We start from the raw sequence: 12,478 nt of genomic DNA, 5'->3' as shown, positions 1-12,478 counted from the left end.
CATTCTTTGTGGTAGATATCAGCTCTACCTATGGGGCGTTGATGGGAAGGGATTGGATATACCAGAGTCTATCTATAACATCTACCTTGCACCAACAAGTTCATGTCTATCATGAACCCACCACTGTAGAACAAGAATTCTGGGAGATAGTGGAAGTCGAGTCACAACCATTTTTCCCATAGCTAATGTTGCTGAGGCTAATTTCTACAATCCCAATGTAGGGATCTTACAATGTCTAGGTGTTGATCAGAATGGCCACCCTACTAAGGTGATGACCTAAAAACTCTTAGAATAATGACTTCCTCTCACCCAGAAGGAGTGAGACATGCCTCGTATTGGCCCTGCCTGCCAACACTAATTATGATAAACCAGAAGAGAAAAAACCAAGTGATAACAATCAAGTCCTTAATCAAGGGGTTGCTGGATTATGGGAAAGAATGAAGAAAGATCAAGGAAAGCTTGGCCAAAGAAATGGCAGAGTATGGAGAATGAACTTCAGGTACCAAAGATGACCAAGGGAGGGAAATTTTGGAAGAAGAAATGAAGGTAGCCATTCATATGGCAGAATGTATATATGACTTGGATTGGCCAGAAGATGAGCCCGAGGCTCCAAAGTTAGTAGAGTTTTTGTCTACAGAGCCTAATAAACCAGTACCTAAAGTTCAAAACCCTTTAGAAACCATTAATTTAGGAACTAAGGAGGATCCAATGTCAATACAACTTAGTGGCCTACTAGAAGCCGGAGATTGAGCAAAGATAGTTGATCTTTTGCACGAATTCAAAGACTATCTTGCATGGCATTAAACAAAAATGCCTAGATTAGACTCCAGTTTAGTAAAGCCCAAAATGCCTATTAAAGATGGGTATAGATCTATAAAGTAAGCAACGGGGATGATGTCAAAAGAGATAGAAAAAAAAGTCAAAGAGGAAATTCAGAGGCTAGTAAAGGTAGGCTTTATTAGGCCTGCAACATATGTAGAGTGGTTGGCCAACATTGTGTCGATTATAAAAATATTAATGAGGCAACTCCCAAAGACGAATACCCTATGTTTATGGCTGACCTATCAATCGATGCAGTTGCAAAATACAAAGTATTATCTTTCATATATGGGAATGTTGGATATAATCAGATAAAAATGGCTAAATAAGACATACATAAGACAACATTCAGGTGCCTAGGACATATAGGAACTTTTGAATACATTGTCATGCCCTTAAGGCTGAAAAATTCTGGTGCTACTTACCAAAGGGCAATGAATGCCATTTTTCATGATTTGATCAGACATAGCATAGAGGTACACATTGATGACATCATGGTGAAGTCTATATCTAAAGATCAGCACCTAGAAAACCTCAGACAAACCTTGTTGAGAATGAGAACCCACATGTTAAAGATGAATCCTAGAAAATGTGCCCTTGGAGTTAGATCGGGCAACTTTCTGGGTTTCCTGGTCTATCAAAGAGGTGTGGAAGTAGACAAGAACAAGGCTAAGGCTATAATGGAATCACCTCCCCCCACTAACAAAGTATAATTACAGAGGCTGCTAGGGAAGATTACCTTTTTGAGGAGATTCATTGCTAATCTGGCTGGTAAGATCCAACCGTTGACTCCTTTGTTGGGATTGAAGAGTCAAGACAAATTTACGTGAGGCCCTCAACACCAAAAAACCTTTGATAAAGTGAAGACTTGCCTAACCTCTCCTCCGGTGCTCATGCCTCCCAGAGTGGGAAGCTTTTAAAGCTCTACATCTCAGCATCCAAGAAATCAGTAAGGAGTTTATTGGCTCAGAACAATGAAAGGGGGAAAAGAATAGGCAATTTTCTACCTCAGTAGAATTCTCATTAAGGTAGAAACAAGATATATCCCAATTCAAAAGCTGTGCTCGGTCTTGTACTTCACTGCCAGCAAATTAAGACACTATATGTTACCTTGCCATATCCATATAATTGCCAAAACGCATGTGATCAAGTACGTCCAGTGATGTGATATAAAATAGCACACAAACTTAAACCCTTTTTATGTAGTTGTAGTATGAATAAGTATAGATTATTATAGGCCGGCGATTAGAAGGGATGCTAATCTCTCAATTTTAAACTCTAAAACACTAAACTAGACTCAAAAAACAGAAAACTAGACTCTAATGACTCAAAACAACTAGAATGACTGAAAACAGTACAAAACAAGCAAATTGACTCAAAACACAAAACTAAGAGTGATTTTGGACGAATTCTAACTTAACGTTGACTTAAAACACTAAAAGAAACAAACTTAAACAGGTTATAACTAAGTAAACACGAAATGTAAAAAGGGGAGTTAATTTTGACGAATTTAAAACTTAAACAAACAAACTTGCAGAAACTAAATAAATTGATACGAATTTGGGTGAATTGATGGGTAATAGGCTAGCTAGAGGGTTCTTCTCCACACATGACACATATGCATACAAATCGATTTTCAATTATTATTCCAACAAACCATGAATGACAATGCCCCAAGTTAATTGTGAACTACACAAATTAACCATCAGATTTCCCTAATTTCATTGAATTGGACTCAGCAACGCAATCAAATTATTCTTATCAAGTTCCCTATATGAACAACATGATAGAGATACATATCAAAGATCATTAAGTTTTATGGAAATCATAAGCATTGACATGGCATTCGTAACTATGAAAAGCATGATACTCTTGCCAAGAATTTACTTAACACGATCATGACTAGCGACCTCCATTATTTGGAAATATAAGTTCACAACGATTAGGTGAAATTCCCTATATTTTAGTATCAAATTCATGCATGCAAACTAAGTATGCATACTTAATCAACATACAATAATAAGTTATCAATCAAGTAGTTAAGCAAATCACATTCATGTTTTACGAAACAATAATTGGATGAAAGCAATTCATATCACATATATGTTCATAGCTTTGAATTCTCCTCTAGCCAAAACGAGTTTAGCTCCTGATGTTCACACTTAAACAAAGATAACTTAAATTAAACATTGAAATCAAAAGATAGAATACACCTAAGAACGTTCCAACAATCCAAACTTGAATAGCAGGCACGGCTCCAAGGGTGTCCTTTCATTTCTACTTGCAAGGCTATGTCACAAAGGTGTTTGTGTATGAAATTGGGTTATGGTCAGAGATGGACGAGTGTTGCGAATCATGGTGAATGATGGATGAGTGGTGCGAATTATGGTGAATGATGGATGAGTGGTGCGAATTATGGTGAATGATGGATGAGTGGTGCGAATTATGGTGTGGTATGAATGGGTTGTGTCTGTGTAAGGAATTCCCCATTATGCGGCAGATGCTTGAATTTATATGGCAAGAGAGTCACAACCCTAATTAATTTTGGAGACAGATTTTTACACCAAATCCTCAAGGAAAAAGGGTAAATAAATGTTAGAATCCAAAAGGGAAAGGGAAAGAAAGGTGCAGTAGATCCTAGAGGAAAGTGGAATGCCTTGCATGGCAAGGGAAAGGGTTTTCTAGAAGAAATATGTGCGGCTCCCTTTAGGAATGGGATTAGGCCTTCTAGAGTCATTTATTTAAATGTCCTAATATAATTAGGGATCCTTCTTGCAGCTGGAACCTAGGTGGTCTAGGATTAGAATAGGGTTAGGACAAAACAAAGTAACTTGGCTAACATTCCTTCTTTCTTGCTGAGCTCCATATCTTCTTTGTCTTGAATTAATTCTTACATCTCTTTAGCAAATTCTTAGCCATTCTTGAACTTCAAATTCGTCTATCCACCTTGCTTCATGCATGTGCTATCCATTCCAAGCCCAAAACTGCTCTAAAATACTCCAAATTGCCTTTTCTTGCCACTTTAGCCAATTGAACCTACAAACACATGAAAATAGCTTAAATCACTATAATAAAGAGAAACTAACTAACTAAATGCAAGGAAATAAGCTAACAAAGTCACATAAATATGCTCTTATCATCCAAGCCAATGCTGACTGGAAGAATTGGGAAATGGATCCTAGCACTATCAAAGTTCAGTTTTCAATATGTGCCTCAAATGGCAGTAAAGGGACAAGCAATTGTAGACTTCCTTGCTGAACACCAAGAATCCAAGGAGGAACTTGTCAACATCCTTGGAACTTTGGAAGTGGCTAGCCTATGGATCCCACCTAGTAAAGCTCATTTGGGCAAGGAGGAATGGATTCAGCAAGAAGTAAAAAAAAACAAAGAAAAAAACTAGCCTATAGATCACTCCCTGGAGGTTATATTTCGATGGATCTTGCACACAGCTTGTTGCAGGAGCTGGAATTGTCATCATTGATCCAAAAGGGATTCAGCATTGCTACTCATTCCTTTTGGATTACAAGGATACTACTAATAACAGGGCAGAATATAAGGCATTGATCATTGGCTTATAGATTTTAAAAGAGTTAGGGGCAGCTAAAGTAGAAGTATATTGTGATAACCCGTCCCTACTTTTACGATTTTATTAATTGAAAAAAAAATGATTGGACGAAAATGCCCTTGAGGCAAGATTGTTTGCCTTCATTGACTAGCGTGTAGTGAGACGTACAAAATATTCTTTTAGCATATTTGTGTAGTACTCGATGGTACGAACGCATAAGTGAAAGCTAGTTGCGAATCGGGATTGTAACGGAAAAGTCACGGACATTTGGAATAATTTTATTACCTTTTAGATTAGAAATTAATAAACTCCCACCTTATGGGAAAGAGGCCCAATTAGATTGTTGTTGAGTGACGAATCAAAATTTTAAGGGAAAAAGGATTAGAACAATCAGAAATGAGGGGGAAAAGAAAAAACCAATCAGGAGATGAGAGGGAAGGACCTCCCCAGCCGCCTCTTCAACCCGTACACCCAACCTGTTCGACCTGGTGTAATTTCGTCCAACTTCCACCATTTTTCAGGTGAAATTCATCCATCCATCATTAGCAATCTCTTCCTCAACCTCCCATCTACCATTTTCGCCCAAGATTGAAAGTTTTTGGTTCAAAACCGTGAAGAACAGTGTCGGAGAACCTGGCGGTATTCGACTTCTATTTCGCCGTTCTGGCGAGTTACACCACCCACCACCATCCTTAATCAACTCCCCTTGAGCCCAGGAGCAAACCCCAAATAACCTTGGAGGCGGCAAAGCACCAGAGAAGGCGAATCGAACACACCAATTTCTTGGGTTTCTGATGAGTGCGAGCCAATTTAGGGCCTTTCCCGGCCAAATTGGACTTGGCCACAGGTATAAAACTTGCTCTACTCGTTGAGATCTTCATTCTTGTAAAATTTGGGAATTTTTGGAATTTTTTGATTTTCTCGTGAGTCAAGGTGACCGACCGCCACATACGGCGACGCGTGGCCAACGGGCTGACATTGCCTTGTTGAGTTAAATTTGATGTTCTAATGTCAATTTGATAATCGTTTGCTATAGTTCTATAGTTTGAACCTAGTATGGAATACTACGTCACTTGACCATTTTATGATTCAACGATCCGGCCATTGGATTGGCACCAAACTTTAATACGTTATAGTATGTAATATTTGAGGACATTAGGAGCTTATAGATAGGGAATTCAATGTACGGATCATCCCGAATTGGATTTGTAAGTTCGTAAAATAAAACATTGATTGCCACTTGAATTGTTATTGGCGAAGATTTAACCGTCTGATCATGGTAAGATTTTAGTATGTTGTTTTAGAAGCATAATATGTGTCTTTGGAAGTTACGGATCGGAAATCTGAGGTGCGAATCTTCTGGATCTAGTTGCATAGGGTTGTGGACCCTACCATTGACCTTTGATCTGCGATTGACTTTTGGTCAATGGGTTTCAAATCATTCTAGAACACCCTTGGGGATGCGTTTTATGTAAGTTACGTGTTCTATCGATAAGAATTCTAAGATGTGAATTGATATTTGTTCTAGGCGATGGTCATACGTGATGCTTTGATATTCGTGCTAGGGAGTTATAGCGTGGACTTCAGGTGAGTGGGTCTTTTCTTTTATATAGTATATACATATTTGTTAGTTTCCATTTATGCATTGAAAGAGAATTTATTACGTATGCCTAGCTTAGACTAATGCTTATAGGAATTAGTGAAATAACGGAAAATTATGAAGTGATCATAAATCCTACAGGATGCACATGTATGCATATGTTTATTGATGCCATGATTATACCTACGGCTATGAACGATATTATGTTTATTAGAACTATCGAACCACTATGGCATGACTATATTTATGTTTTATGCTCATCGTTTGCTGCACCGGTGTTAGTGTTCTCCCAGGGCAAAGGCCAGTCTTTCACGTGTATGTTCACATCCGCATCGTACGCTCGCTTTGGATCTAAGTAGGTGCTAGTCCTGTTGTACAAGTTACAATAGGCAACTCCGACTCGTATGTGACCGCGAATAAGGCCATTCTTCACGTGATTATAGCACTAGAGCGTATACCATTATTACACCCAGTCCTATTCATGTCAGAATAACTTTGCATGAACTCAAGTGTCAGCATGTGTCGATAAGAACTTGGTTTAATATGTTTGCTTGTGCGAAAGTATACGATTACTAACTTTATGCACTTATATATGAACTATTGTGCCATATTGATATCTTGATATTTTGCGGGCTACGGTGAGTATTTTCATACTATATGTAGTATGTATATCTTGGAAACTATACATGTTTTATGGCGAGGGGTTATACCGTTTTCAAGGGTTTTTATTAAAACTTTATTTTCAAGCCCACTCACCCCTGTTTTTCGCCCTTTCAGGTTTTAGTAGCTGAGCTTTCATATCGACGAGGATTCATGGAAAATCTTGTTGTTGGAGATTACCTTTGATGGTATTATTCTCAATCCACTCTACTGTGAAGGAAATATTTGTGAAAACTAGTTCATTTGAGCAACATCTTTGCATGCTATTAACAATTAAAAGGTGGAATCATGCTTGTATGCACACAAAAACAAAACTTTACCCATGAAATTCAAAGCCTAGTAGTTATGGTGAACCAAGACTCAACTAAAAAAAAAGTGAGTTGAGAAATCTTATACCTTTGGTGATTCCTCTTTGGATAAGCAAAGGCTAATCACCCAAGAGAAAGGGTCTTCATTCCTTACTTCTTAGCTCCATGGATTTCTTGGAGGAGGATGGATGAATGGATTCCCAAAGTTCCCAAAATAGAGAACCTCTAAGTCTCCACACCAAGGAGAGCATTGATGACGAGATGAGTGACCTAGAGGAAGAAAGATTGCTAACTATGTTCCTTTAGGGTGGCCGACCTTCATTAGAGAAGATAGAGCTTTGTGGTCTCTTCTCTTCCCTTAGAAAACCCTAAGGATGAAATGGCTATAAAGTTTCCTTTATACCACCTCACAATGGAGTGGCAAACTTGCAATTAACATAAGTTTGCCTACCCTTCACCCTATGGCCGGCCTTGATGGGTTTATTGGGCTTTGAGGCCCTTTATGTTTTCAAGTTGTCATACGACTTGAGTTAATGGGTCTGACATTCAAATCCCATTGGACCTTGCAGCCCAAAACTAACCCAAGGTTTATAACGAACTTATTTGTTTGATTAATTAGCATATTAATTAATCCTAGCCATAAATAATTAAACCATTTAATTATCCTTACTTATCTCCGTTGTTTCTTCAATCTCTACCTTACTCAGTGTATGATCCATTAGGTTCCTTTTAGCGAGGTAGTGGGCGATCAGAACTCTTCAAATCGATTGTGAATTGAAACATACTTTCAATTCTCCCTTTAGTGATTATAAACCTTTAGGGCTTCCACAAACCATGAGTGACACCTAGCAATATATCATGGTTACCCAAGCTAATCATAAGAGGTGGAGAACCTATTCAGTTTAGGATTACAATGCAATACGGTCTTTCTCTAATACAATACTCTTGACCACATTGTTTAGTTTGATAATTTATTCATGTCTACTATCCAATATGATTCTTTTACCTATATGCTTACCTTGAGTGTGATTTGGAACGACTTCCTAAATCTCATTCATACTCTGGCCAGAGATTCTTAATCAAATCATAGAGTATTCTCCCTCAAATGGTTTGAAGGTTAAAGATCTCTTGTTGTGCATTCACTTGCCTCCATGACTAAGTGGCTTAACCCCAACTATGCCGTGGACACCTTTTGATGGAGTAACTTTGACATAGTCAAAGATCAAGGACCTAACCACAAGACAACTACGATGCCTCAGGTCAAAGGACTACTTTGCATTATCCCAACCATGAGTTCTCATGTGACATGAGTATGAGAACTCCTTATTAATCGTGTTCAGTGGACACATCCTCTATTGAGCACCTACATGCTCGTCTTGGTGTCAGTCACACCAATGATTCGAGACCAGTCACTCTCCCTAAGAGAAGACATATCATGTACTGATCTTAATAGACTGTCAATGCCCAATTGGCAATCCTATGATTCGAAACGTTTAAGATATGTATACGAAAGATAATGGTCTCATGAATCTAACTTCTTTAGATCACATTCTCCTAATTACATATTCCTTGGACTTATTGTTTAAGCATATGGCATTTATATAAGACGGCTTTAAACAATAATCTTTGCCCTTTATATTAAACTAGATTAGTTTAACATATGAAATGTCCGTAAAGTATGATCATATGATTGGCTTAGGGTACATTTCCAACATACTGTACTTTGCTTATGCTCTGATATCACGTGTGAAATGGGTTCATTCCTGCTCACAAATTCACTCTTATATTTAGGCACTTTTAGGTTTAAATTTATTCATATTTTCCACTACACTACACTTTATAGCTTCGTCACCTTCCAGGTGTCAGCCAACACAGCTCGATTCGGAGTCCAAGTGGACATTCTGAGTCGGGACGTGCCATATATGGTGATTTTGAGTTGGTGATTAATTAATTAAATGGAGAGTACAAGTGCAGACATATCATAATGGAAAATTATTACTTGGCAGTTACTCAATTATTAGATTATTGGGGTAATGAAATAACAATTAGCCATATTCTCAGAGAAGCAAATTTGAGTGCTAATGAATTGGCATAATGGGCTTGTGGAGCACAGGTTCAAGAGAGAGGGCCTGAAATGAAAATGGATATCCAAATGAGAAGGCTCCCTTCCATCTTTGAAAGGGGATTTAGCCTAGATGTAATGGCTAAAGAGCCTGAGATAGAGGACTGGAGAACATCTATTATCCAGTACTTAAAGGACCCTTCTTTTCTCACTAGTAAGAAGATCAGACAACAAACGACTAAGTTTGTTATGTGGGATAAAACGTTGCTAAGAAATACTTCAGATGGGCTTTTGTTAAAATGCTTAGGTTTAGAAGAATCAATGAGGGTGATGGCTGAGGTGCATGAAGGCATTTGTGGAGCACACCAAGTCGGGATAAATATGAGATGGTTGCTAAGAAGATATGGCTACTTCCAGCCTGACATGGAGAAAGATTGTAAAGCTTATGCTAGAGGATGTGAAGAATGTCAAGGACATGGACCTCTCCAGTACACACCATCAGTGCCATTGAACACAGTAGTCAAGCCATGGCCTTTCAGAGGATGGGCCATAGACTTTATCGGGCAAATTTACCCAGTTCCAGCAAAGAGCACACCCTCATAATTGTGGTGACCAATTACTTTACTATATGGGTTGAGGCTTCAGCTATGAGGACCATTAACTCAGCTACTGTGAAAAGGTTCATTGAGACCAAAATCCTACACAGGTATAAAGTGCTTGAAACGATTGTTACAAACTGAAGGCCATCATTTATCTCAAAAGAAGTACCAGAGTTTGCAGCTAAGTTCAAGATAAAGATGATCTAGTCTAGCCCTTATTATCCTCAATCTAATGGTCAAGTAGAAGCTAGCAACAATATATTGGTGAACATCATTAAAAGGATAGTGGTAGAGAGTTCAAAAATATGGCATGAAAAGTTAGGAGATACTTTTTGGGCTTATAGAACCTAAAAAAAAAAGGATTTGGATGTTGCCCGAATTGAAGCTCTAAACAAGATCCAAGATGGAAAACAAGCTGTTGCCCGAGCCTACAACAAGATGGTAAGGCTGAGGCCTACAACAAGAGGGTAAGGCTGAAAGACTTTTAGAGATGGAGAATTGGTAAGGAAAGCAGTTCTGCCCTTGGGAGCTCAAGTTAGAGGTTTTGGGAAGTAGAGTCCCACTTAGGAAGGCCCGTTTACAATTACCAAAGTATTAGACAGAAAAGGAGTATTACTTGGCAGATTTAGATGGAGACTTACAAAGACATCCAATCAATGCTAAATTTCTAAAGAAGTACCACTCAACTCTTTGGGATGTTAAAGACTATTATATTAGTGATGTCTAATACTTAGAGAATAAGTGAGGGCCTTTGTTGTTTGTTTGAAGCAGTTATTACTATTAGAGAAGAGTAAATAAATAAGTAAATTAGTGAAGCAATGAGAGTTCTTTTTATTCAATAATTGGGAGAAGTACAGAGACCTTAGCCTAACAAGGTTCACATCTTTAGCCAAGACAACTATCCTTGAATGATAAGTCTGCATAATGGTGAAAATGCGACCAGGCTCTTCTAAGGCTATATTACTATTAGCTAACTTAGCTTCAAACTCCTGCACTTCATAGTTAACTCTCTTCACTTCCCTGATTTTCTTGTATAGCTTGCTTGAAAGGGTCATTTGCTCAGCCTTCAAAACAAAGAGTTGTTCTTCCAGCTTCTAAATCTCAACAACTAACACCATTATTTGATCTTCCATGGCTAAGCCCTCTTCCACCAGTTGCTGTAAAATAACACCTCACACTGTTTGCTTGCCTTTCGGCCTTGAGATGTTGATCCCTCAAAGCCTTCAGATTTTCGAAAAAGGAGATGAAAGACTCATACTGCACCTTTGTCATCTGCTGGGTTTCGTATAAGTCAGTGAGAGCTCTCTCATCATCTTGAAGAGCTTTGAGGCCGAAGGAGGCAGAAAAGTCCCTTTGCATCCATTCTCTGAAGACCATACGTTGATCTTAAAAGTGATGAGGCTCATAGGGGCGTTTTGGGGATCTCAGCTTTGTCCTAATTTGCTCAAACTCTCTGACTAGTTTGGGCAAAGAGGTTGTAGCGAGAAGAGAAACCAGAGGATAAGGCATCACGCCGACACCACCAGAGTCAGCAACAACACTGGTAGCATCGACAAATATAGAAAGGGAGGACTTAGCAGCAGCACTCTTTCTAAGCCGAGGGATTGGGATCCCTGAGATTTCAGAAGTTCGTGAAGGTTGAGTAAGGACTACCCTACTCATAGCGAGCTGAAGAGAATTGCCTAAGCCCTTACCAGAAACTTGTCAAAACAAAAAAAAAGATAAGTTAATAGGACAGTCTGGACCAGAATGAGGAAAATACAAGATTGCAAGTATGTTTGTACCTAAGAGGAACTTTGTCCTTTGGGAGGAGAACGTGTTTCTGCAGCTACCTTAGAAAGAATTGGTTGGCTTGTTTGAGTAGAGACAGAAGCATCCTTGGGACTAGTCATCTCTGAGACAACTGGTATCTCAGGGACTATAAGCTCCTCAGCAGCTAGTGATGGTTGAGTGGTAATCTTTGGCAAGGGAGAAGACTGGCAAAGACAGAATATAAAGCATAAATTCAAAGTGAAAAGACGTTGAGAAAAGCTTAAAAAAAGGCATAAGGGAAGAAGGCTTATAGAGGCATTGTCATCCTTTACGAAGTGGAGCATTTCTCCAGTTGTTGGGTTAAATTGGGAGGTAGGAATCACTACTAGTGCTGGAGGAATAGAAGAAGGAGTAGCTGGTTTTTGCCCGACTTAAGGTCCTGAGGTGCCTCCCCTTGCCTGAAAAATAGCAGAAGTAAAGTCAACACCTAGGACTTAGAAATATAAGGTTGACAAGTTTTAAGAAGAAGAATTTTACCTCTAAAGGCTCAGCCTGAGAAGGAGAAAGATGCGCAAGTCGGACTGGAGGTAGAGAAGGCTCGATGTCTGAAGTTTCTTCTGCTTTAGAAGCTTGGTTTGGACAGTAATAAAACTAGTTAAGTACAAGAGGAGTGAACTTCAGAATTAAGTAAGTACTCAAAGTTTAAAAAGGTTACCTTCAACTCCTTCAGAATCTTGGCAATGACTTCCTTATCACTTTACTACCCTTCCTCATCCACTTGCATCTCCTGATGAGAAGGATCAAGCTTTTTGCTGATAACAGGTCCTAAGCACAAAAAAGAACAGGAATAGCTCAAAACTTAAGGATATGAAACTAAATAAAGAAAAACTAAGTTTGAATCACTTACTGGCAATCTTTTTCTTTTTCCTGCCCGTTTCAATTAGAAGTGCAGAAAGTGATTTGGAGGTTTGAGAGGTTTGAGACCTAGTTCTCTTCTTGGTAGAAGTGGCTCTTGGAGCAGAGAGATTAAGTCTAGCCTGAGGCGTCCCCTTGGGCTCAGAGTTAGAAGACTCTACAACAACAGATCTTGCCCGACAAGAAGCCCTTATCTCT

The 12,478-nt window shown here is 38.8% G+C and overlaps 1 protein-coding gene across 1 annotated transcript; it reads left to right on the top strand.

Annotated features, from left to right (window-relative positions):
* Positions 1–9,152: 9,152 nt before the first annotated feature.
* On the top strand, positions 9,153–9,617 carry LOC137728378 (uncharacterized). The gene has a single exon (XM_068467186.1). It carries the CDS (start codon positions 9,153–9,155, stop codon positions 9,615–9,617), a length of 465 nt encoding a protein of 154 aa, XP_068323287.1.
* Positions 9,618–12,478: the final 2,861 nt, after the last annotated feature.

This window comes from Pyrus communis, chromosome 1, assembly GCF_963583255.1.
Source record: "Pyrus communis chromosome 1, drPyrComm1.1, whole genome shotgun sequence".
Taxonomy (NCBI): Eukaryota; Viridiplantae; Streptophyta; class Magnoliopsida; order Rosales; family Rosaceae; genus Pyrus; species Pyrus communis.
The sequence above is the reverse complement of the archived record's forward strand: the minus strand, read 5'-3'. Positions and strand labels throughout refer to the sequence as shown.